General features: G+C 36.6%; 1 protein-coding gene across 2 annotated transcripts; it reads left to right on the plus strand.

Moving 5' to 3' along the window:
- Positions 1-562: 562 nt before the first annotated feature.
- LOC142605645 (transcriptional repressor ILP1) lies at positions 563-24,282 on the plus strand. 2 transcript variants are annotated; one of them, XR_012839094.1, is made up of 8 exons: positions 563-798; positions 901-2,016; positions 3,495-3,662; positions 18,148-18,815; positions 19,043-19,325; positions 19,462-19,751; positions 22,820-23,204; positions 23,789-24,282. XR_012839094.1 is itself a non-coding variant. In XM_075777079.1 (7 exons), the coding sequence occupies exons 2-7, from the start codon at positions 916-918 to the stop codon at positions 23,010-23,012; spliced, it is 2,703 nt and encodes a 900-aa protein (XP_075633194.1). In that variant the 5' UTR covers positions 563-798; positions 901-915; the 3' UTR covers positions 23,013-23,574. The 2 variants fall into 2 exon arrangements, 1 of the variants encoding a protein (XP_075633194.1); XM_075777079.1 differs by lacking the exon at positions 23,789-24,282 and having other exon boundaries at positions 22,820-23,574.
- The last annotated feature ends 3,679 nt before the right edge of the window (positions 24,283-27,961 follow it).

The raw sequence follows: 27,961 nt of genomic DNA on the forward strand, positions 1-27,961 counted from the left end.
AACACCTCTTCTTCTCTGGACGTCTCCTATGGACGAGTTGGAGTTGGTTAGATTTTTAGTTCTCCATCAATATATATATATATATATATATATATATATGCATTTTACGATAACTTAGTTTCACACAACATATATTCATTATGTAACTTAAAAGTAAAATATTCATTTATTTTTTATTATTTATTTTAAGTAAATTATTAAAAAAAATAATTTACATATAAATTTTAATTAGGCCATGCATCGCACGAGCATAATGCTAGTTTGGCATAATTTTATACCTCTTAGACGGATTGTGTCAGTGTAGTTTCAATGCGTGGGCTTAAATGAGCATTTGGGGTTTAGGATTTCGTGTTGGGCCTTTGTTGGAGAATGGGTATGATTGAGTTTCAGTTGAATTGAAACTCTAATTCGAGTTGGGTTGTGTCGGATTGGGCCTTGTTTGAGGACCGAGCATCCATGCAAAATTGCAATTTGCAAACCAACCACTCGAACTCTCTCGTCTCTACGACTAGGACTAGTACGAGGGAAAAGAAAAAACGCGCCTGTATCTGTATCATCATCCTTCTTTTCTGTGATTTTTATAAACCACAAAAAAAAAAAAAAAAAAAAAATTCCGACACTCTCTCCGTTCCGTTCCGTTCCGGTCACTCTACAGTCTATATGCAGATATACCCTCTGTCTGTCTGTGTGTCTGTATGTATGTATATAATGGTATATACATTCTGGCAAATCAGGGGTTTGTAGGGATTATCTATCTTCAGTCTTTAATTTAGGGTTTTGACTCCATTACAGCTACAGGTAAACAATTTTGTGATTTTCTATCTCCTAGGGGTTCGCTCTTATACTCAGTTCGGACTCCGAGTTCAAGAACTATTATTAAGTCAAAATTTTTATTTGCAGTGAATCTTCACCACCATGAGCAGCAGCAACAGAGCCAAGAACTTCCGCCGCCGCGCCGGAAACGATAACGACGACAACCAAAACGACGACGCCAATCTCCCCTCCTCCTTCACTACAACGACTGGCCGTTCCGCCAAACCTAAACCAAAAAAACTCCTCAGCTTCGCAGATGACGAAGACGCCTCCGTCGCCACCTCCAAGAAAACCACTAGTAACTCCTCTTCTCGCCCAACAACCAAACATAAAATCACTTCTCTCAGAGACCGCCAATCGGCGACCGCCACAACAACCTCCTCCAATGTTCAACCCCAAGCCGGCACTTACACCAAAGAAGCCCTCTTAGAACTCCAGAAAAACACTCGAACACTTGCGCCTTCTCGTCCGGCCTCTGAGCCCATCGTAGTCCTCAAAGGCCTCGTCAAACCCTCCTCTGAACAAGAATTGGACGACGAAGAAGAAGATAGGCGTAATGCTGAGGATACTGAGGCGAAATTGGCTTCGTTAGGGATTGGAAAACCTACGAGGGACTCGTCGTCGTTTCCTGATCAAGCTACTATCAATGCTATTCGTGCCAAGAGGGAGCGGTTACGGCAATCGCGTGCCGCTGCGCCTGATTATATCTCATTGGATGGAGGTAGCAATCATGGTGAGGCTGAAGGGTTGAGCGATGAGGAGCCAGAGTTTCGTGGCCGAATTGCAATGTTTGGGGAGAAGAAGACTGAGATGGTTACAATGAAGAAGGGCGTGTTTGAAGATGTGGATGAGAGTGGAATTGATGTGAATTTTGGGAAGAAGGATATCGCTGAGGATGAGGGAGTGGATGAGGATGAGGAAGAGAAGATATGGGAGGAAGAGCAGTTTCGGAAGGGTTTAGGGAAGAGAATGGATGATGGGACGGGTAGAGTGGCTGTTGTGACTGCTACTAGTGTTGTTCCTGTTGTTCACAGTGCGCAGCAGCAGCAGAAGTTTGTTTATCCTGCGGCGACGAGTGTGTCAGGAGTGCCAAGTATAGGTGGGGCAGTTGGAGCCTCACAAGGTTTGGATGCCATGATGTCGATACCAAAGCAAGCTGAGATTGCTAAAAAAGCTTTGCTGGAGAATGTGAAGAGGCTCAAGGTATGGAATACTTGTCTCATTGCCAAATTGAACCTGAGAATTGTTTATGTATGTAGTAATATATTATGTTCTTATAGTATTTTCTTTTTGTGCTGTATGCTAAAACATCGGAGCTAGTAAGTTTGATAATAATTGGTCATGAGTGGCCTATTGTTGTTGTCTGATAAAATCGGTTTCTTATTTATGAGTTTTTCGCATATGAGTGCCTTTGAGAAGGAAAAATATTGTAGAATATATAAGTTTAAGAGTATAACCTTAAGAAGAAAGAACTGGTTAGATGCAAAATACATATTTCCGTTGGAAAAAGATGAAGCAAATTAACATAGTAGAATTTCTTTAACATTTAAGAAGTATTCTTTTCATCTCAGCCTGTAGATAAGTGAATTTATTGAAGTGAAAAAAATAACTCCATAAATCTAATTCTTTACAATCAACACCTAATAATTTTCAGAAATTTCTGTAATCATCATGCATATACATTAGTTATGCATTGTTGAATTAGTTGCCATTTTGAAGTTTCTGGCAGTTAGAAGCAGCAACGAGGTGCTGTTGCAGTTTTGTAACCTATTATAGGTTGAAGAGAGGCATTGGAAGCTCTAGCTGTGTAGGTGAATGGAAAATGGAAATGCTATTGGAAATAAACATCTTCATCTCATTAGACAAAAAAGTTTGTTTTTTTGTTTTTATTTTATTTTTAATAATTCGATTGTTGGGGGGTGGGGATATTTGAACCCTAGATGTTTCATTAAGATACCTTAAGGTGCCAATCAATTGAGCTGCAAGGTTCTTGGTGCCAACCATTAGACAAAAAGTGAATGAACTTTGAGGTAACTAAGAATGGGGTGGAGAGTTTGGTCATGGGTTTAAGACCCATTAGATGCATGTGTAACTTACAAAACCAAATTGTAGCCATTCATTTGTGGCTGTCATTAGGTCATAAATAGCTAGGAAACTGCTGTACTAATCTCTATTATGTTCAAAGATGGCTGGAGAGTTTTTGTTGGTGGTTGGTGCCATGGGTTTGGTTATATTGATGCATGCTAATAGCACCCACTATATAATGAGACTTTGAAAGAAAAAGAAAACCAAGCATTGGAACAGACTTGTCTTTATCCAGGTTCGCTTAGATAGAGGTGAAGACCTCAATAGTTGGGAGATGGTGGGTTTGAACATTGGATGCGTTTGTTGGATACACTAGGAGGTGTCAATTGAGCTACAAAGCTCTTGTCTTGGCCTTCAAATATTGCTTGAATGGTGTCTTCATTTTTTATTTGAAGTAACTTGTTTGTTGCATAATGGAAGATGGTTAACCTTGGACCATACATGTGTATTTTCCTCCTTTTTTTGTGCAAAATTGTCCATGGGTATGAAACGAAGTGTTGAAATGACATATATATTAACAATGTTCTATGCTTTTAGTCTATGCATATATCTCCATACTTTAAACTTACTTTCTTTTTGTTTGTTTCTTTAATAAGGAATCTCATGGCAGAACCATGTCTTCATTGATAAAGACTGATGAAGATTTGTCTGCCTCATATGCGAATATTACTGCTTTTGGAAAGTCCCTGTCTATTGCCAATGATAAGTTCATTTTTATGCAAAAGCTTCGCCAATTTGTTTCAGTCATATGTGACTTTTTGCAGGTATGAATTTATCAAATTCTGTCCAGAATACCTGTGTGCTCAACTTCTTTTCTTTGCCTTGTACATGATAACAAATTTTTTTATTTTTATTTTTTAAATATAATTAATAAACATTTTTTTGATAAGTAATAAGAATAATATTAATGAAGGAGAAAAAATGAATAAAGCAAATGCAAGGTGTTCATGATGGTGAACACAAGAAAAAGCAACAAACAACAAGAGAGATAGAAAAAGCAACTTATGGGACAATTCTAAGAGAAGAAAGAAACTCAATGATGGAAAAACAATTCGAAGAATCCCAGCACCTAGACCAATCAAAAAGAGTTCTTTGGCATAGAGCTTGTAACTGAATAAACGATTTCTCTTTAGCCTCAAAAGAGCGCCGATTTCTTTCCATTCAAACAATCCACATCAAACAGCCAGGAATTATATTCCATATGTCTGAATTAAATTTTCCCAACCAATAACTCCAACAAAACACCAAACTTTCCATAGAACCTGGCATGACCTATTGGATCTTGAATACTTGAAATGTATGCACCCACAATGAGTGAACTCCAGGACAATGGAGGAGAAGATGATTCACAGATTCCTCTTTACAGCAGCACATACAATACCAATTCTCCAAAGAGGGACCCCAAAGCATCAAATTATCCAAGGTAAGGATTTTTTACAAACTTATGTGTAGAACTCACCCTTGAAAACTGGCTTGCAAGGAGAGAGTGCCCAAGAGCTTATAAACACATGGTAAAACTTATACTTAATCCATGAGGGACACTGGGATCATAACAGACCACAACGCTTCGTAGATGACGTCCACGACAGCTTACTTTAGCGACACTGACCTGATTGTAGCCCTTTTTCTTTTGGTGGCTCTACTCACCTATAAGTTATTTTAATTTGCAATTTAGGTCACCCATTCCGGGATCCAACTACAAAGCTGCAACTCATTTTATCTCATACTCAATGAGCTTTGCCCGATTAATCGAGGCGGTGGTTGATTTTGATACCAAATGTTACAAACTCATGGATAGAACTCTCTTTTGAAAACTGGCTTGCAAGGAGAGGATGCTCAAGAGCTTAAAAACACATGGTTAAGCTTATACTTAATCCATGTGAGACGCTAGGATCATAACATGATACAACTATGAACTACTATCCACATGAATAAAGCTACTCTTTTAGGAACCTTTAACTTTCCAAATACCCTTCCAAGGGAAACTAGGGATAGAAGCACCTTGAATGTTATTGTAATTGGACCAAATATCAAACTTACCATTTCCATTAAGACACCAATGGGAACTATTCACCTAACACCCCTAGGAATTCGAGATTGAATGAAATCAAAAAAAGAGAATGCAACTTGTAATTCCCTATCATGAAAGGCCCTATAAAAATCTCAAATTCCAAATTCTATCATTTCCACCCTCCTGATAATACAAAACATTAGAAATGCAAGTTTCATTGTCATTTGAACATGCATATAAATGAGGATAGGGCATTTTAAGTGAGATATCCCCAACCCACCTATCATGCCAAAAAAGAATGCGAGAGCCATCACCCATCTCTAGAGCCAAATGTTTGGAGAATCTCTCCCAACCTTCATTAATACCACGCCATAGACCACACCCGTGGGCCCTTTTGCATACTTTAGTATTCCACCCCCCTTGACCCTCTCCATATTTAGTGGCAACAACCCTCCGCTAGAGATGGGTTCGTTATTATGCAAACCTCCATAACCATTTTCCTGATAGGGCTTGATTGAAATGCACTAACTTCCTAATCCCCAAACCACCCATCTCTAAAGGTGAGCACACCTTCTCCCAAGCCACCAAAGAATATTTGAAATACTCCTCTGAAGACCCCCATAAAAAATTCCTCTGAGTACGTTCCAACCTATCACCCACAACTATAGGGATGGTAAATAAGGATAGATTACGTATGAAGACTAGAAGGGGTACTCTTCTACAGAGTAAGTCTACTACCCTTAGACAAATGAAGACGCTTCCAACCTGAAAGTTTCTTCTCCATCTTCTCCAAAATAGGATTCCAAATGGGTGCTGTCTTAAACGGAGTACCCAACGACATTCCCAAATATTTCATAGGCAGGCTACCCACCCTGCATCGGAGTGTGTTAGCCAAAACACCTATATTATTAACCTCCCCAATCGGGACAATCTCACTCTTCCCCACATTTACTTTCAAACTAGTAAAAGCTTGAAAACAAGACAAAGCCAGCCTAATGAACAACAATTGTTCTCTAGAAGCATCATAGAACAAAATGGTATCATCCACAAACAAAAAATGTGATATGCGTACCCCAATGGAGTTAACTGGTCCCACATGAAAACCGCGAAGAATACCACTCTCCTCAGTTTTCTTCAGAATCCGACTTAATACTTCCATAATCAAAAGGAAAAGAAGAGGGGATAACGGATCACCTTGTCTCAAACAAGGAGAACTTCCAAAAAAACCCTGTTGGGGATCAATTCTCAAGAACAGAGAAACAAACAGTAGTAATGCAAGCCTTAATCCACCCCTTCCACTTCCCTTAGAGATTGGTTGACTGCTTTCCAGAACCAAACATTTTTATCATTTCTTGATTTCTTAGATTCTTGTAATTTTTGTTCTTGACTGTTTAACCCTTGTACACTCCCTGTGTACTAGGGTGTTACATTTTTGATATTAATAAACATCTTACTTATCAAAAAAAAAAAAAAATCCACCCCTTCCACTTCACCCCAAAACCCATCCTAGTCAACAAATAGAATAAGGCATCCCAATTCACATTATCATAGGCTTTTTCTATGTCCAACTCAAGGTAGTTAAAGGCGCCCTTAAGGTGCCAAGGCCTTGTATCGCCTGAGGCGATGAGGCCCCAAAAAGGTGATAGCCCGAGTGAAGCGAGGCACCAAATTCTAAATATAGTTATTTTTTATATAAGGTTCCAATCTAATGTATTTGGTGTATAAGAATCATGGTAGTCAAAAGCAAAAGGCGCCCTTAAGGCGCTAAGGCCTTGTATCGCCTGAGGCGATGAGGCGCCAAAAAGGCGCTAGCCTGAGTGAAGCGAGGCGCCAACTTCAAAATATTGTTATTTTACATATAGGGTTCCAATCTAATGTATTTGATGTATAAGAATATTATATAAACAAATCTGACTCCATTCCTAATGGATAGGAGCTGGTCTATTAAACCAGTTTTTGGGTTTGAATCCAAACTAAAAAATTAGTCTCCATCCAAATATCAACAGTCAACTAAGTCTAGATAATTATCAAATATCAATTAAGTCTGAATAATAAACCAAAATATTGTTCATAACTTCATATTAGAAAGAAGAAAACTCCTAAACAAAACGTTGAACTTCATGACTGTCCATGACAAAACAAAAGCATTTGAAGATTGAACATTCTAATAGGTTAATAGCCTGAACGTGGTTGTTAGTTTTAATCTAAAGGTCATCATCAGACTCTTCACTCAAGTTTCCATCACTTTCAAAGCCACTTGAACCAGATTTATAACCATCAACATTCTCTTCCTTGGTCTCATCAGAATCAATATCTTCCTCTTCAATATTTGGTTGTGATGTTGAGGCCTTTGAGCTTGCACTAACGATGGTTGATCTAGGCACTAACGATGGTTGTAAAGGCAGGTTAGATGGGGGTGGGATGGTCGGTGAAGAAGAAGGTGGACAAAAAAGATGATATGGAAAAAAGCCAAAAAGTGATGGAAATTGTGTTGGGAAGAAACTAGGAAAGTGAGGAGGTGGCTGGTTGAATGAGGGTGGTATAAAGGGGAGCAGAGGTGGGAATGGTGGTGACTCTGAGGTAGGGTGGGGAAGGGGGGGGGGGTGGGATAAGTAGTAAACATGTATTAAAGAGGGCAACAAGATTTGCCCACCTAGGATATTAGAGGTATACATGAGAAAACAAAAGCACACTAACATCTAGAGCTTAACAGCCTAACAATATCCAACATAGAAGAAAAGTAAAGCATTAGTACCTGTCCATTCATAACATTCTAAGAAATAAGAGCTTGATGTTAGATGTCTTGCAGTGAAAGTTCACATCCTTCAAATGTATTGGAATTCCATTCCCACCAAATACACCACATAAGAGTTGATGGCATAGCCGAATGCCTAGGTTACTCTCAGACCATTTACCCATTCTTTTAGAGGGGGGAACCTTCCAGAGGGGTAGTAGACCATTTAGATTTGAGAAGATGTGGCTGAAGTTACAGGGCTTTGTGGAGATAGTGCAATCTTGGTCGGAGTCCTATCAATTGCAAGGACCCCAAGCTTTTGTCTCGCAAACAAATTGAAAGCTCTGAAGATAGACCTAAAGAAATGGAATGAGGATGAATTTGGCAATGTTTGAGGAGAGGTACAAGCTTTGGAAGGGCCTTGGTTAGTTAGATTCTGTTGAAGAAACTCTTCCCCTATTGGATGAGGAGAAGTCGGAGAAGGATTGGCTTCTAAGCGACTTGAAAAGTCTACTCTTTTAGAAGAAATTTGTTGGAGGTAGAAGTCTAGAGCTCTTTGGCTGAGGGAGGGAGATAGAAACACTAAATTTTTTCGTAAAACTGCAAACGCTTCTAGAAGGTTTAATATGGATAATCTAATGGAGGATGATGAGTTGTTATTGGACCCGGTAGCCATAGCTGAGTGCATCTCTTTGTTCTATAAACATCTGTATTTTGAGAATGGAGGGGATGAGTTGGAATTCTCTAGGAAATCTGAGGAGGAATCTACTTGGTTGTACAGACCTTTTGAAAAGGAGGAAGTGTTTGGAGTGTAAAAGGTTGTAATGCTAATAAGGCTGCAAGCCTGGATGGTTTCTCGATGGCTTTCTTTTAGTCTTGTTGGGACACACTGAAATCTTATATTATGGAGCTCTTCAATATTTTTTATAACCAAGCTGATTTTGAGAAGAGCCTTAATGCTTCTTTCCTTGCTGTTATTCCTAAAAAAGTTGATGCTGTGGATGTTAGAGATTTTGGACCTACTAGTCGCTAACCCGTGCGATGCATGGGATAATCAGTTAAATAACTATTACAAATAGTTAAAAAAAAAAACAAAAAACATGTTCTTTGATTACAAATGTAGGATATTCCACATAACACATAAAGGCCACACCTTGGTAGCTTTATGGTAATGAAAACATTATTACCTACATTCCAATAGCTCATAAGTCATAGCTTCAAACACAGATTTGGGCACAATCTTTATTATCTAATAAAGATGAGAGTAGGACCTGTAAAATAAGTATTATTAAGTTACTAATATGTAAAGGGAATAATTTATAACAATGATAGTTTTATACTGAATATATATTTTTTTGGTTTAGCAGTTATTAGTAGAACGTAATTAGTTTAAATTTCTTTATTAGTTCTATCATTTCAGTCAAAAAAAAAATCTTTATTAGTTGAGTTAAATTTCTTTATTAGATAAGAAAAGAAAAGCAAGAGTTATATATTAATCTAAACTCTGTGATTGGTTTTATATAGAATAGTGATTTTAAATTTCTTTATTAGATAAGAAAAGAGAGAGTTATGTATTAATCCAAACTTTGTGTTTGGGTTGAACTTATCTAATACAGTATTCTTTAAAATTGGATAGATTGGATTGTTATAAAAAATTTAAAGTTATTTTGTTAAATTTATTTTGGTAATAGGTGGGATAAGAATAAGATGATCCAAAAAAACAAAGGTGGAGTAACATTGAAAGCAAATTTTTACGTTGCAAATACTTTGAAGGGATAAGCATAAGTTTAAACGTGATAAGTGATAAGCTTAAATAGAACAAAATTTAAAATAAGAACAATAGTAAAAGCCTTAATATTGTTCACATTTATTTATTTTCCAGTACAATTCCAGCAACAAATGAAGCATCAAATTAATAACCTTTCCACACATTTTTTACTATTTAGTTTGATCCCAAAAAAAAAGGTGGAGTGACATTGAAAGCAAATTTTTACATTGCAAATACTTTGAAGGGATAAGCATAAGTTTAAACGTGATAATTGATAAGCTTACCAAGCATAAAATTTAAAATAAGAACAATAGTAAAAGCCTTAATATTGTTCACATTTATTTTTTTTCCAGTACAATTCCAGCAACAAATGAAGCATCAAATTAATAACCTTTTCACACATTTTTACTATTTAGTTTTTAACAAAACCAAAAACTCAAGCTTTGCTCATTCAATCAGTTCCCAATTGAACCAAAAATAAATTCCAATTTCCCTCATCATTCCTTCACTTAATCCTCCATTTTCTCAGCAACCAATCAAAAACCTCATCTTTCAAATTACGCAAACTGAATAATCCCCTTGAGTTATACTCTTTAAAGAAAAATAACAAATATCAAAGCATATATAATCACAACTTTCAGTGCTTTGGATTCTCTCTCTCACTGTGTCTCTCAGTCTTTACTTTGCTTTGGGACTGTTGGTCTACGCAAACACAAAGTGCTTTTCTTAACGAAGAAGACCCAAGTTTTTTGTTTAAAATAAAACCTAAGATATCAAAAAATTAAAACAAATCAAATGGCAGAGAACCAAAAAAACCATAACATTGAACCCAAAAAAAACCAAAAATTAAACATGCATAACAAAATGAACAACTCATATTCATTACAGAGCAAACAAAAAATCAAAATTAAATTGCTGCAAAACCATAATAAAACAATCGGGCCTAAAACAAAATTGGAGCAGAAAATTAGTAATTCCATAAGACCCAAAACTGTAAGCAATCGTTTTTGTAATTTTCATAATCTACAAAATAGCTTGACTTGAATATGAAGAGAGACGAACAAAATCATATGAAATCAACATGGTTTCCAGAACCAAATAGGATTACAAAAATGTACCAAGCTTTAGAGGTCAAGACTATGAGCTAGCAAAGGCTATGAACAGAGAGAGCCAGACTGAGAGAAGAGGGATGCTTTGCGTTTAAGCCAAAGAGAAACGAATGAGGGGCAGCGTGAGGAGAGAGATAAGTATTAGGTTTCCCCAAAAAAAAGAAAAAGAGATCTGCGTTTAAGCCAGAGAGAAACAAATGAGGGGCAGCGTGAAGAGAGATAAGTATTAGGTTTCAAAAAAAAAAAAAAAAGAAGATAAGTATTAGGTTTTGAAAATAGTGTTTTTAATTAAATTTTTAATTTTATAAATATTGTGTTGTGCTGACGTGGAAAATTGTGATGCGAGCAGAAGCTTCGGTTTTATATATATATATATATATAAATATATAGATTAGCCTAGTGGGTGGTGTTTCCAAAATTATTTGCAAGGTCTTGGCTACTAGGGTAAGAAACGCGTGTTAGATAGGCATATTCTGGTCATAGTTTTAATTACAAATGAGTGCTTTGATAGTGGACTGAAGGTAGGGATTTCAGGGGTTCTATGTAAATTGGATGTAGAGAAAGCATTTGACCCAAAGAAATGGAAGAAGTTAATCATGTTCTGTTTATTCACAGTAAGGTTTTCCATTTTGATTAATGGTAGCCCTAAAGATTTCTTTAGGAACTCTAGGGGACTGCGACAAGGTGATCCTTTATCCTCGCTGTTATATGCTATTGTTATGAAGGCATTGAGTCATTTGTTAGATGGAGCTGTCTTTGCAGGGAAACTTTCAGGCTTCTCTGTTTTCATTTGCTTTTGCAGATAACACATCTTGGAATGTGATGCTTTTCCTAGCCAAGTAGCCAAGATGCGGTGTTTGGGCTGAAGATTAATTTGGGCAAGTTAGAGTTGTTACTAGTTGGGGATGTGGCTAACATGGGGGAATTAGTGGCTTTGCTAGGATGTCTACAGTCCTAGCTTTGGATGAAATACTTGGGATCTGGAATCCTATTCTTGTGAAGTTGGAGCAAATATTAGTGGGATGGAAGCGGTTATGTAATGCAGGAGCAAAACCAAAATATTTTAGAATTTACATTTCCATATTTTTGTATTTATCTGATAGGAAATTGGATAATTGTAAACTTTTATTCGGATAGGGATTAGATAGGTATTAATATTTGAGTTTAGTTAGGATTAGTTTTCGTTATTTGTTATCTTTTCTCTCTTTATTTCTTGTAATCTCTAGCTCTATATAAGAGTCTGGTTTATTTGTATTTTAGGAATAGGCATGATTAATGAAATTCAGATTGGATATTTTCCAATAGTTGGGTGTTAATTCCTATGCCTTAGGTGCTGATGCCTAAGTTTAGCTTGGTGCTGATTCCAAGTTACCTAAATTTGGTATCAGAGCAAAACAGATCCAATTTTAAAAAATAAAAAATTTTGTGTTTACCATTAAACCACAGTAACCCATCTGCCTGAAATCAAGTCATACAACAGCCAAAACCATCCTGCCACCATCCCAAAAATAATGGAAGCCCAAACCACAGCCTCTGAAGCACAGGTTGGAGTCTAAGCAGCAAATTTAGCAATCCAGGTTCTTTTTTAAATTCTTTGCCAAAGCTTATTATTTGAAGAGACCCATGGTAGTACCCCAACCACCTATTTTTTATGGATATAAAAATCATGACCCATGGATTTTCAAATTTTGGATATCTGAGGTGGAACAATTTTTTGCACAAGTGCATTTATCAAATGACAAACAAAAGATGTAGTACGCCAAAACAAGAGTTGCTGGTAGAGCTTTAGAGTACTGGAATCATTATGAGAGCCTTCACTTTAGATGCCATTGGTCTCAAATTACTTGAGAAAGAATGAAAAAAGATCTTTGTATTGAATATTTCCCACAGTATTTTCACAAGGAACTACAACAACCTTCTCATGGAAATTTACAAGATCAAAGAACGAGTATGAGGTTGTGCAATAATGCAAAGCTCACTCATGAAGTATCTTCCATACGCCAAGACTTAGGAAATCTAATGAAAACTGTTAAAGACTTGGCAACTCAAATGAAGGGAAATCAAGTACCACCAAAGCTTAATGTTGACAATGAAGTGCAAGTGTCAATCAAAGTCTCAACCTTCAAGCATCCAGAGTCTACTATAGAGCCTAAACAGCAAGAAGCTTCTATACTTGAAGAATCCTCCACGGTGCATGAATATCCACAACTTGATGAGGTCAAAATTGTTGACATGCTAATTCCACTAATTGAGGTTGTGATTCCAAAAGAGTTGCATGAGGTGGAATACAAGGTTTATCTATTTTCAATGCTCCCAAAGACAAGTTCTCAACTACAGCAAGTGTTATGTGCCAGATTTTTTATCCTTCAACGCTTTAAAACTCAAGGTCGAGTTTTCTCCAACCAGGGGAGTATAATGCAGGAGCAAAACCAAAATTATTTTAGAATTTACATTTTCATATTGTTGTATTTATCTCTAGGAAATTGGATAATTTTAGATTTTCATTTAGATAGGGATTAGATTTGAGATTAGATAGGGATTAATATTTGAATTAAGTTAGGATTAGTTTTCATCTATTTCTTGGAATCTCTAGCTCTATATAAGAGTCTGGTTTACTTGTATTTTAGGAATAGATGTGATTAATGAAATTTAGATTGGATATTTTCCAATAGTTGGGTGTTTGATTCCTAACGCCCTAGGTGCTGATGCCTAAGATTAGCTTTGATGCAATTTTCTTGTTCTTTTATTTTTATCTATTGATTGTCCAGTGTCATTGTGTCTATCAAAGAAGGGTAAGGTAGCTTTGATTAAAAGCACTCTTCTGAGTTTGCTCACTTCCTCTCTCTTTCCTATCCTTGTGGAGGTGGCTAACCATATAGAGAAACTCCGAAGGGACTTCTCATGTAGTGGATTGGTGAGGAGCCTAAATTCCATCTTGTTAATTGGGCCTAGATCTGTGAATTGTTGCCCTATGGAGGATTGGGTGTTCAGAAACTGAGAATATTCAATCAAGATTGCTAGGGAAATGGTTGTGGAGATATGGAACTGAGAGAGACTATCTCTGGAGGAGGATCATGGAGGTGAAGTACGGGAGTGAGTGGGGTGGTGGTTGTACAAAAGGGGGTTTGGGCCCTTATGATTTAATTCTTTGGAAACCCATACATAGGAGTGGTTGAATTTTTTCTGGTTTAATCAATTCGATGTGGGCAATGGTGCTACTTTTGGCAAGATTTGTGGTTCGGTGATTGTCGACTTAAAGAGGCCTTCCCAAAGTTATATAGACCCGTCCAAGATTAAGAGTTGAAGTGTTTGTCTGCTTTTAAGGGTTTAATCTACAAGGTGAGGGTCTTCATAAACTCTATTGGAGTCCAGCCAAGAGTCGGGGATTTAAGGTGTGTGGGTACTACCTTTCCCTTTCCCTTTCTCTTTCCCTTGGAGATGGTGTGGCAAAAGAAGGTTCCACCTAGAGTAGCGTTCTGTTAGGATGTGTGTGCCCTTAAATCCTATTGTATGATATTATATATGACATTATGTATGACTTAATGTTATGATTAATAAAGTTGTTTTAATAATGGTAACATGAATATTTGGACATTATCATATAGTCCATGAGATGCATAGTATGTGATTTATGTGATTTAGTCATTGAAGATATAAGTCACAAATTCTTTGTAAACTCAGAATTTATAGTTCGTAGTCAGTGATGAAATTGGACATTTTATCTGCGAAGACTATAACGTATCAACTAAAGATTATTTGTCTTGATTATGGAAGTGGAGACTTTTAGTTGATATGTTGATATGTTTTAAAAGTTAAGACATATTAAACTGGACCGTTGTAAGATTTATTACTCTCCTAACGACTGTCAAATGAATAATAAATCTCACGGCTTCTATTTGCATGAACTCTTAAACCTAAGAGAATAATGGACCTGATCATGAGGTGTAGGTTACTTTGATATATCAGGAGTGAGATCTAAAGTCACGATCAAAATTTTAGTATGTTGAGTAGCCATATTTAGTGTTGATGGAACATATATTCTTAAGATGAAATTCATAATCTCTTAACGGAGATATAAAATATTCCCTGGAGATATAAAATATTCCCTTGAGATAAGTTTAATGGGTTTGGTTATTCAGTGATGCGAACCTCAATCGACACGTTTTGAGACCCAACAAACAATATTGGAATATTGGCCCAAGAAAGCTAAAATTCAGATTTTTGATAGAAACCCTGACCCAACGTTTATAATCGAAACGCGAACCAAAGGTATAAGTTTGACCTTGACCCAATGATTATAATGAATCACGAACCGAAGGTATAAAGTTTGAACGCCACAAGGAAGAATCCCTGATAAGTTCATAGTTCTTGAAGAACCAAAAGAAGAGCAAAGCCTCATCTTTTCTGATTTTTATTCAATAATCTATGAAAAACGTTTATAGACTTAATGACCTATTTAAGGGCTCCACAAAACTTGACAGACAAGAAAATATATTCTATAATAACTCCTAATTGATATCTTACCATATCATGAATCAAATTTGACTTAAAAAGCATTAAATGCACCTAAAAACAAGGAAATAAATCACCTAAATATAAAATAACGTTTTTACATAAAAATACCAAAAATAATAAATTACAATAATTAAACAGTAAATTGTGTTCTACATCATTCAGGGTGTTAGGCCTAACCACTTTAGTAAGGAGTTACTAAAGTATTGGATTTCATAAATATATGATGAATAACTTCAAGGATTAAACTGGGTACTCAAGGATTAAGATGTAGTAATCTTCAAAGTGGTAGTCTATATTCATGACTTTGTATTACTACGAATATTTTATGAAGGGGTTGCATGTTTAATAAAGTCTTGAGATATAATTTATTAATAAGGTCTAGAGTGCAATTATATTTATATAGTGATATTAAATATAATTAATAGTAACTTTGGACTTGTCAAGAATTGACAGAAAAACCTAAGGCCCATTGGAGCTAGTGTCTTATTGGTCCCTTTTGGTCCCACTCCAAGCTACACACTAAAACCCAATTGGAAAGGTCCAATAAGCCAACACAATTAGATAATCAGTTAGTTATAAAGGGAGAAACATACAGAATTTTTTATAAGAGAAAAAGAAAAAGAGAGACATCATTGTGAAATTGTGTGTATGCGTGAATGAAGCTACTCGATAATTCTCCCTTGGAAACTAATTGAGACCACATTTCTTGGGCGTAAAGTGGAATTGGAGTGATGATTAAAAGTGTTCCCAAGTACTTCTAATCTTTTGTTTTGAATTTCTGCACACCAAGGTCGCTATCTTGTTCTTAAATTCTAAAATTTACCTAGTGCATGTTATCAATCATGAATGAAATAGATCCATGTTTGTTGCTTGACTGTGTGTTTTGTATGAGATACAAAACTAGATTTTCCAACACATTCTTCTCGTGTGCTGCCACCTTACTCCTTAGGGAAGCTTTTGTATTCTGATAATTTATGTAAGAGAGGTATTATTATTGTTGATTAGTGCTACATGTGTAAACAGAGCGAGTAGCATATGAGTTATGGGCAATGGTGTGGAGTTTGTTTGGTCTTCTTTGGGTTATGCCTGAGAGGGTCCTTGATTTGCTAGAAGCTTAGCAATGTTCCTTTTGTAGATACAAAAATATAGATTTTTTGAGGGTTGTGCCGCATTGCATTATGTGGTGTCTTTGGAATGTAATGCGAGATGCTTTTAGGGATGTGGACGGCCTATTCTTGGGATTAAATCTCTTTTTTTCATATCTACTTGAGTGGAGTGTTACTTTTAAACCTATTCCCTGTCCTAATTTAGTAGATATGCTTGAGCATTGTAATTTGAAAGTTTGATTGTACTGCTCCCCAAGCACACCCCGGTGTTCTTTGGTTTTTTTTTTTTTTTCTTTTTGATCAATAACATTACTTTACTTTTTATAAAAAAAGAGAGTTGATGGCACAGCATTCCAAATCATAGCAATCATATGTTTCCCCAACTGACTTTTCTGATTGGTCAACAATTTAACCACAGTTTAAGCACAACCCACTTGACACAAAAGAGACAAGATGAATGACCACAGATTTCTTGCTATGGAGCAATGAAGGAGTAAATGATTCATAGACTCGCCATTGGTTTTGCACATACAACATCTGTCTATAGCTCAAGGGCATTGCCCAATTCTCCCTATGAGGATATCCTTGCTTTGAATTTTCCCTCCCCCACTTGTCGTAAGCAACACAAAAAAAAAAGAAAAAGAAAAAAAAGAAAAAGGAAAGTGAACATTGCAACTCTAGGCAGTGCTTTCACCTGCCTTATATCAAGGAAAGAAAAAGTTGTTGTCTGCTTTCCTCAACACACTTTAACTGACTGTGTACTCCTTTGAATTAGAAGGTTCCCATATCATCCTAACGTCTTCTTCCTTTAGAACTTTAGCCTTGTACAACATATCCTGGGACAAAAAAAATCATAAACTCCAGATCTTTCACTGACCTAGGGAACCTAGGTGTCCAAGTTACACATCTAGAAGAAAATTCCAGATAATTTTCCTGTGGCCCTGTTGCATTTCTGTCAGCTTCAATATGGAAATTTTTTGACTAGGCAACTTTTCAATGGCACGTCTCCACCCATTGATCATGCCAAAATCAAACCATCTTCTACGTCATATTGCATAAATTTTGAGAATAAATCCCATCCACTTCTAATCAAACCATCTTCTACTTCATACTGGATAAATTTGTTCCAAGATCTTCTTTTCATTTATATTCAACTGTGTATGTTTTGGCTCTTGACAGCCCAGCATCCTGTACTATGTTCATATTGAATTTTAATTTCCCCAATTCCTTTACAAGTTTGCCTACATTGTTTGGTCCTAATATGAGTGGATAATCCAGGGACTAGGTCCTCTGAATCTGTCATGAATTGCCTTACAGGTTTCGTCATAGCAGCCCTTTCAGGTTAGTCCCTTTCCACTTTCCCATACAAAGAGACACAACACCGAGGAATATTACACTTGCAAGCAAACCATATTTAGCTTCTCCAAAAGGTCAGAAGAATTCTCATTCTTCACATATTAAAAAAGAAAAGAAAAGAAGTCTCATTCCTGACCACTTATGATGGTAGGGTAAAAAGCTCTGGGATACATCCTCCAGGTTGTCTGAGAACCAGGTAGAAGATTAAATGCATATAAACTAGAGACTGTTTCCCATGATAGTTCTTATTCTAAGAGTTGCCTCCATGATTTCATGTGCTTGGTTTGGTTTCTTAATGAATGAATATATATATATATATATATATATATTAGTTTTAGGATGGCGACCTCTTAGGAAGTCCTTGTGTTGCACCCCTTTTCTTTCTCAATAAAAAATTTATGACCTGTCAATAAACACTTTGGTTAAAGGCTTCATGCATGCTCACTGTCTTTGCATTTTATCTTTCTAACCAATGTGCTTCAGAGGTATTAGTAGAACTGTGATATGGGTTCTCTTGTTATCATCATAATCATTTTCTCTCACCCTCATCCTCTCCATATCTTTTTTACTTTTAAAATTTTCTAAGCCTATGAGCAAGGTCCTGCCTTTTTATCTGTGTTTATGAGTGTGCTGTTACCCTTTACTTTCAGTATAAAGCTCCCTACATAGAGGAACTTGAAGAGCAGATGCAGAAAATTCATGAAGAACGTGCTTCAGCTAATTTGGAAAGGCGGGCTGCTGAAAATGATGATGAAATGGAGGTAGAAGCAGCTGTGAATGCAGCAACATCTGTTTTCAGTAAAAAAGGTAGTAGTGCTGAAATGGTTGCAGCAGCCACTAGTGCAGCACAGGCAGCATCTGCTGCTGTAAGAGAGCAAACAAATCAATCGGTAAAGTTAGATGAGTTTGGTAGAGATATGAACCGGAAGAAGCATATGGACATGACAAAGAGGGCTGACCGCCGGAAAGCTAGGTTTGATTCTAAGAGAATATCATCGATGGAATTGGACAGTTCAAATCAACGAATAGAAGGTGAGTTAAGCTCTGATGAGAGTGACAGCGAGCTTCAATTATTCGAGCATCGTCAAAAGTCGTTGATCCAGATTGCTGACAAAATTTTCAGTGATGCTGCTGAGGAATATTCTCAACTTTCAGTGGTTAAAGAAAAATTTGAAAAGTGGAAGAGAGATTATTCAGCAAGCTACCATGATGCTTACATGGCATTAAGTGTTCCTGAAATCTTTTCTCCATACGTGAGACTGGAGCTGTTGAAGTGGGACCCACTCCATGAGGATGTAGATTTTTTTGATATGAAATGGTATTTGACTAACAGCTCCAGCGCTAGTTTAAAAGTACCTCTTTTTTTTTTTTTTTTCGTCCTCTGTTCAGAAGGATTCACCTTTCTGGCTGGATTAAACTTGCTTGAGGCTTAAGCCACTTGTAACTTTTCCCATCCAATTAACACATCACACACAGATTTGTATTATAAGAGTACTTGTTTTCTTCAGTCTGTTGTTTATATTCAGTGTTTCTTTGCTTCTTCAGGCATTCATTGTTATTCAATTATGGTGTGCCAAATGATGGAAGTGATTTTGGATCTGATGATGCTGATGCTAACCTTGTCCCTGAACTGGTGGAAAAGGTAGCACTCCCAATTTTGCATCACGAAATTGCCCACTGCTGGGACATGCTCAGTACACAAGAGACGAAGAATGCAGTTAATGCCACAAACTTGGTTACAAATTATGTTCCAGCTTCCAGTGAGGCTCTTTCAGATTTATTAGTAGCTGTTCGCACTCGTCTAGCTGATGCTGTTGCTAATCTAACGGTATAACTTATCAACTATAAAACTCTTTATTAATATGGTTTTTTCTTTTCTAATTTTGATTGTAAATTCAAGAAACCATGATATGTTCACTTTTAATGCTCTTGATATTGAATCTACCATCACTTCCAATTCGTAGGTCCCAACATGGAGCCCACTTGTATTGAAGGCTGTGCCAAATGCTGCACGAGTAGCAGCATATCGATTTGGAAGGTCCGTTCGTTTGATGAGAAATATCTGCTTGTGGAAGGAAATCCTTGCTTTGCCTGTTCTGGAGAAGCTTGTTCTTGACGAGCTTTTGTTTGGTAAAGTTCTACCTCATGTACGAAGCATTACAACAAATGTTCATGATGCAATCACAAGAACTGAAAGGATCGTTGCATCTCTATCTAATGTATGGGCAGGTCCAAATATCTCAGGTGAACGCAGGTACATACAATTATTCTCATCTTGCCTTTAAATTACCCTTGGGAGTGATCTCCACATGTTACTTTTTATGCAAGGAGCACCAAGAAAATTGTTTTGTTGATTTAGTTTTATTTAATTTTGAAGTCAATTATATTTTTATGACTGGTCATTTGGATTTTATTTTTGGTCTTATTACTATGGTTATTAGTATTTTATTTAATTTTATAAAGTTGATGTTATTTTTATAATTTGCCTAGAGCTTTGGAGCTCAACTGGTACTTTATGGTGTTTCCAACACAACATTCAGGGTCCATACTGTGTCATTAGCAAAGTCCAGCTGCTAGTGTTTCATAGATCAAACAACCTAAATCCTTCCACTGCCAACACCTAAACAAAATTTTAAAAAAAATCAATGACCTTGTGTTGTGGTCTCTGCTCCATCATATAGTTGCTGCCGCCCAGAGATTGCTGAGACCTCAGCCCATACAATTTGATCCACCAAGTAGCAAGGTCTTCATTGCCCTTTAGCATATTAGTTGTGGTCTTTGGTGTTTTGCTTGTTTGGAATTCATTGGGTTATGCTGCATAGGGTTATCGAGTTGTTCAAGTCTTGGCAGGGTAAATTCAGTCTACATTGCAATATATAGCTATTTGGATGCTTGATGTGGTGTATTTGGCAAGAATGGAATGCTAGAAGCTTCAAGGGATGTGAACGGTCTATGCTTGACAATTGACATTAAGTCTTTTTTCTTTCGAATTCACCTTCATTGATTTTGGTTTTGCCATCTTTTTTTTGTTAATCCCTTCCAGTTTTACTTGATCTTTGTAATTTTTGTTCTTGATTTTTGCCCCTATAGTATATTCTCAATGTACTTGGGTTGGCTCTACTTTTTAATAAAATTTTACGTTACCTATCAAAAAAAGGTAGCCAGGTCTTTGACCTCCAACGACCCAATAGACAATCTCGGGCCTTCCGGCCTGATTTGTGGTTCAATTACTTTTCAGTTGTCTTTTGATAACGTCGTCTTAGTTGAGTAACAAAGTATTAAGTAACAAAATAAAAGGCTTGTTGCATGATCTGCCTTTCAAGCCTACAACCCATGATTGGATCAGCCTTGGTTTTCTTGGGCGTCCAATCAATTATGCCTTTCATTCCTATCCTCTATTGTGCCTTTCATTCCTAACCTCTATTGAGGTAGCCTCTTGCAGTTAGGGGTGTCAATTTGGGTTAACGTGTCGTGTCGAGATAGGAGTATTCGGCTAAATAGCTCAACTCAAACCTGATTCATTTAATAATCGTGTTATAACACTTCAATCCTAACATGACCGGTTAATGAAGTGGGTTGACACGACCCACTTCACACGGTTAATAAACGGGTCATGTTGGGTTGACATAAATGCGACACGACTCATTTCAACCCGCTTAATATTAAACAGGTTGGGTTGACACAAATTCAATCCATTTAACCTGCTTCAAAAGAACACCGGATTAATATTGTTATAAATTTAATAAACAAGAAATAATCAGGAAAGCACCGACGCGGCTACAGGAGTGCCACACCGGCGTCCGACATGGGGTGCGGTGGGCGACGCACTGCCCACGCGTTGGATATATATATATATATATATATATATATATATTTTTTTTTTTTTCTGTTTCCAGGCGTGCCGAACCGGGCCAATTCACGCCGACTTGTGCTGATTCGTGTCGATTCGTGCTGATTCGGGTTGAATCAGATCGTATCGTCTTGCCGAATCCGACCGATTCAGTGAGAAGCTTGTATAACGAATATACGTGGTTGTTGCAATACAATTCTCATCATTTTTCAAACTTGTGGGTTGTATTTAATTTATGAACATCATGTTTAATTATTATCTACTATTGCTTTTAAATTTGGTATATGTTTATATAATGTTAAAAAGTATGCGTAGCAATATATAGAAATATAAATAAAAATATTTTTAATAATTTTTTAATTGCCGCATCCCACCGCACCCGCACCCGCACCCTACTTTTTCAAAAATTGCCAAGTCCCGTACCTGCACCCGCACCTGAATCTGGAAACGCACCTATGCTTCATAGAATTTAATACAAATTCATAACATCAAAATTCCTAGCATACAATTTGGAAGTTAATATTAACATCAAATGCATGAAACACATCGTCCAAAAGTTCTAAATAACATCAAATTACTTAATAAATATTAAGTTCACAATGTAGTATCATCCATCTAGAAATAAGTTCTTTACATCTAAAGAGAAGTGCATACACTACTTATCAAAAAAAAAAAAAAGTGCCTACACTTCAACCTAAATTCAAAATAACATAGTTCAACAAAAATATACATCCATCTAGAAATAAGTACTTTACATCAAAATAAGTGCATACACTTGACCCATATACAAAATAACATACTTCAACAATAATATAATATTCAAAGAACTTGCCAAATGATAAGTATAAAAAATATAACATAGTTTGTCTTCTTCTTTTTTATTTTTTTTATATTTTAAAGTTTAAAATATAAGTTGGATACAAAGGTATTTGACAAATCTAAAATAAAATGAATATTTATTTGTTATATGAGTTAAACAGGTTGTGTTAAATGGATTATTTCAGGTTGACATGAATAAATTGATGTGTCAAATGTGTCACTTGCGGGTTGACCTGCTTATGACACATTTCTTATCATGTCATTTTCGGGTTGACCCATTTATGACCCAAAAAAGGTCCATCCCTAACCTGTGTTGTGTTCGTGTTGTGTACACAGGTTGTGTTAAACATTGACACCACTACTTGTAGTTACATCCTGGGAGAGTGCTACTGAAAGCCAAAATGGTTATTATGTGAATTAACAAGATATCTTATAAAAAAACACAAAGTGAACCTTTCTGACCATAGGATCTAGAACAGATGTTTATAATTAATTATACGTTGGCTGTTATTTGTTTTTTTAATATCATCTTTAAAAAGAAAGTTTGAATTTTTTTGATAGGTAATATATTACTGTTCAATATCATTGAAGGCTGCATGCTAAGGTTCCTAACCTTTTTTATTTTTCTTCTTTTTATTAATTTAAATATCCAGCCACAAATTGCAAGCACTGGTTGATTATTTGCTGCTACTTGGAAAGACCCTGGAGAAAAGGCATGTGATTGGTATTACTGAGAGTGAGACGAGTGGGCTTGCCCGGCGATTGAAGAAGATGCTGGTTGAGCTCAATGAGTATGACATTGCTAGGGACATAGCCAGGACCTTTCATCTGAAGGAGGCATTGTAATATATGAGAAGCTTGTCTTGTGTTACACAGTTGGACTAAAAGGTTTGCTTATAAGATGAAATTGCAGGATAAGCTCAAGAAAAATATTGAAGGCTAGGGCCATGTGTCAGACTTAACATTCGGATGAGGCACTTGAGCAAGCACTATGCACTTAAATATTAACGAGGCACTCTGTACCCTCATTTTTCCAAGGTACTTTGATCAAAGGCCTGTGTCTGTCTTGACCTTTTCAATTCTCATAGAGGTTTGAGGAACCCTCTCCTTCATTGTGCTATGGTACTTCATTTGAACTATTGGCTTGCCCGATGGTTCCTAGAATTGTAACTTGAGGCATTCATGGATGTGTCTATTATTTCCTCTAATCTTATTTCTATTCTGGTGGTAATGGTAAATGTTGCAAAATTTTTGAGAGGCAACAATGTGATTCTTGTGATTATTTCAAAAGCTGGACCATTTTTTTTTTTTTTTTGGTTGCTATAGTATGTTTTTGAGGGGCCACACCTCTGGCTCCGGGGAGTTGATCAAATATTAGAGAACTTTTATTGAGGTAAATTGAGTTAAATTAGTATGAAGAACCCCAGCTAACCAACTAGGGATCTCTTTCCAGACTACAATTTATCAACCTCACAGTAACAGGTGCCTTTACCTGCTACATTTATATGTATCTTCTAATGATGCCTTTCTTTCTATCTTATTTATTTATGTAAAATTTTTAACTCAATTTGTACTGGTGCTTATGGGTATTGTTTTTAAGCATTCTGTCTTTTGTTTTGTAGTATGATGAGATAGGTGAGAAGGGTCTCCCTTGCACAAGCTTGTCAAATTACTGGTACCCAGTCAAGCCTGATGCGCTTTAATGGTGCCAAATTTTTTAGGAAATGCGGCCTATAGAACGGACGGGCTTTACCACTGCAATTGGTAACGTGTTTCTTATTTAGTCATTCCTTTATTATGGGCCTCTCAAAGAGGATTGATAGCCACTCAAATATAATAATTTCAATCTTGCCTAGATTTAATTCATAGGTGATATAGTTCTGATTGCAAATTTGTTTTCTCTAAATTTAGATGCTAGAGAGTTTGGCCAAAGATACACTTATAAAACTCCATACACGAATTCAAGTTCGGGTATGTGTATCTGGTCAAATGGTTGTCCTTTTCCTTTTTCATTTTAATGTTCAAAAAGCGTGCGGGAAGTTGAGCCATCATCGCTTGTAACCATCTTATTGAATGATTTAGAGCGGGAGCAAATTCAGCTTGTTGCTTGTTGGTTAATAATCTAATGGAAAAATTTAGAGTAAATTTTTCATTCCCTAATTGTACTTATCAAAATAATAATAATAATAATAATTATTACAAATTAGGCAAGATAGCTAGGCAGCCATGTGATTAATAACGTGGACTTGACTATACCAGATAGGTGGACGGTTGCCCATGCTAGGCCTAGACCCATAATTATATGAAAATGGCAAGTGAGTCACCAGGTCCAACTAAAAGTATTTTGTATTTTTTTTTTTTTTTTTGATAGGTAAAAAAGTATGTTGTATTCATGATGGAATTATCTCATTTTTCTAGCCTTGAGCCTCTGAGTAATAAAGTGGAAAGGCTTATTTTCATTTTGTGGGCAAGGATTTAAGGAAATCTTGTTCTGCATAGTATTATGTAAAGATCCCACAAAAATCGAGACTAAGGTAGAGGAAAAAGAGAATGATAATGCATCAGATGCTATAAATACCGTCAACATTTGTTTTGATGAGAATATTCATTGAAAAATTTTATCCGTGTTGATCGAGATTGTTGTACACCTCAGTCAACGGAAATGCACAGGAAATACGACAACAACATATTCACTATTTGCTTGACATTATTCATTATTTTTTTGATGAACATAGGCATTATTCATTATTGAGCAAAAACAAAAGGTACTTGTACATTATCACCCTTATAATTATAAAATAATTTTTATTCATCGAAATTAACTGGTAGGTCATTCATCATAGGGCTATCAGCTGCTATGTCCTTCAGCAAGACCGTTAGTTAAGCAGAATTAATCAGTATCCATAATCTTTGGACTGGCTTACCATGACTATTCATTTCTGACTTGAAAATTTTAGGTTAAGACATAGAAAAGATGAACTTCTATCATTTCCTTTTGATATGACTTAATGAGTTTTCAATCAATGGAAGTGAATCAAGGATTGCTTTATTTTTTATTGGATTTACCCAGAGTGGAAATATTATTAATTTTGGTTTACGTCACTCTCTCCTCTACATTAAATGCATTACACCAACCAATCATGTTGCATTTATGGCTGAATCATCCTTTTGAACAGTGTCCCAACAACCTATTACCTACTCAACTCAACCTCAAAAGGAGGGGAAGGGGAAGATATGACTAATATTTCGCCAAGAGGATTATCCACCCTACAAATGGACGGCTAAGATAGGACCAATGAAACTATAAATAGGAAAATATCTCACATGCCTAAAAAAGATTTAACCTAAGAAATAGAGATTATTATAAACACTTGAGCTTTAGTATTGCTATCACACCAATGTAATAGTGTTTCTCGGCGCGCCCGAGGAGAGTTAATAAACAAAAAAACCTTGTTCATCTATCTTTTATCCTAATCTTTAAGTCTTTCATTTTTTAGTCTCTTTCCATTACCCAACTGTTAGCTTTAAAGTTCATCTCTACAAATTGATTGTTCATCTATCTTTTCTTTAATTTGTTTTTATTATTCTAATCAATTAGTAATATATATATATATATCATATCAATTAATATTTGTGGTGGGCCTTTTTGAGATTTTGGGTTGGGCTACCTCCTATCACACTTCGGCTCAAAGGTTCTGGGTTAGAGAGTCATGACTGGTTTGATTGCAACTCACCTCAAACTGGTTTGTGTGCAGACTAGAGACCCTTTGTAATACCTTGGTCACATGCCCATGGCAGATGAGAGGTGTTAAGTCCAAAGAGGGAACTACTTCTTCAATGTGGGTAACATTATAGGGAAATCCTGCTACGGAAATTACCCACTTTGAGAGAATGAGCTTAAATGGCTTATGCTCAAATTCCTTAACCCTTACTAGAAGGTAGGCTTTTAGAGGGAGAGAAGGGACTAGCTTATTGGTGCATGCCTGCTATCTCACTCTTGCCTACTCTTTGTTTTTCTTTCTAACTCTCTTTCTTTTCTAAGTTTTGCTACTCTGTTTTTCAGTTTCTTCTTTTTTTGCTGTTATTATCTCTTTGCTTTCGTGTTCTTGTTCTTGTGTTCTTGTTGTCCCCCTCCCGCTTTTGTGCACGGCGGAGGCCCCCTTTTATATTACTTGCCGTGAAGGGTTTTTTACCATTTTACCCTTTAACCGCTTTTGTCTCAATTTGGGTGTCCTTCTAAACCACCCACTGGTTTGTCAGCTACCCAATCACTACCACTTACTTGTGCTAACCGTGCCACATCTCATTACTAGACAAAGAGTTTTATTTTGTTTGCTTGTTCATCGTGGCATTCCCATTCGGATAAGGATGGACATTCTCTCTCACTATCCCTCATGGCATGCACCTAGCAATTCCAACTCATCTTTCCCTCTTTTGGGTGGTATGTCATCTCAGCAGGACATTTCCCCCAAAAGAGTTTGAGCGAGAACCCTAGAATGGGCTCTCCCCTTTCTCCCTAACACCAGACCATACCCTGTCTTACCTCTGACCCATAGCCCAACACTCCTGTATTGGCTGGGTACAGGTTGGTGGTGCCTGAGTATTGTGCGTACTCCACTTCCATGTGTGTCTATTGCTTGTCTGCTACTCATGTGTTTGCCATGACTTGAAGGTTTTTCTGTGCATTCTACTGCTCATTCTTGGTCTCTTGTGGCCTGAATGGGTTTTTGAGCCTTTGTTCTTTATAGCTTGCTTCTTTCCTTCCTAAGCTAGGTCTTGCTTGATTGTGGGTTTTTCTTTCTTTAACTCATTCTTTGTTCCTTTCGTAGGTTTGCTAGCACTTCTGTCATGCTATTTTGTCATTCCTGCTATGCTATTGTATGACCCGTGCTTACTAGGCTCTCTTTTGGGTCTGCTGTATACTTTCCCTTTGCTTAATTCCAGCGGCCCAGTGTTATCATTGGACTAGCATCCATACTAGTTTAGGCTTTCTTGACCCATTCCATTGCTTACGGGCTTCCTTGGCCCATTTCATCATTTTTGGGCATCCTCGGCTCATTTTAATTCTACATTCCCATGGGCCTTTGCTAAGTCTTTTAGGTTTCTCCGGTCTAATTATCATATTCTTTACTTTTGGGGTTCATGGGCTTTCTATCAATCCCTTACTCACTTAATTCATTACTTTGAGCCTCTTTGGCCCATTTGTGCTTGCTTTCTATTTCATATAATGCCCATGAGTTTACTACTTCTTTCTTTGGGCTCATTTAGGCCCGCTTGCTCTTTTTGAGGCCCATTTTCTATTTTCCAGGCCTATGACCCATTATTCCTGCCATTCGAGCTTGATGTTTTTCTTCTCAATTTACTAACTCTTTTCCTCCCATATTGTTAGGCTTCTTCCTGCTATTAGGTCTCCTTGCCAGAGTGAGCATCAACAATATTTAAATAAATAAAAAATGCCTCATTTTATTTGTTATTTGTCACCTTAGGCCTAAAAATTTGTGGTTAGCCCAACTCATTTGCCTCTTTCTCAATTGTATGAAACTGACAAAACTTGAAAGAATTTTTTATGAACTTTTATTATTCTAGCCTTTAGGCTTGTTATATATTTCTCACTTCCCATGAAATTCAGACTCAATTCCCACACTGAAGAGCAAGAGAGATCCCTACCTTCTTATTCTCTCTACCTTCTTCCTCTCCAATTGTCAATTACTATGAAAGGAGATTAAATCCATCATAAACAAAGTAACCATCAGAGTTCTTGAGTCTTTGTTGGTGCTGAGAATAATTGGAAAACA

Source organism: Castanea sativa, chromosome 8 (genome assembly GCF_040712315.1).
Source record: "Castanea sativa cultivar Marrone di Chiusa Pesio chromosome 8, ASM4071231v1".
In the NCBI taxonomy this organism is placed as follows: Eukaryota; Viridiplantae; Streptophyta; class Magnoliopsida; order Fagales; family Fagaceae; genus Castanea; species Castanea sativa.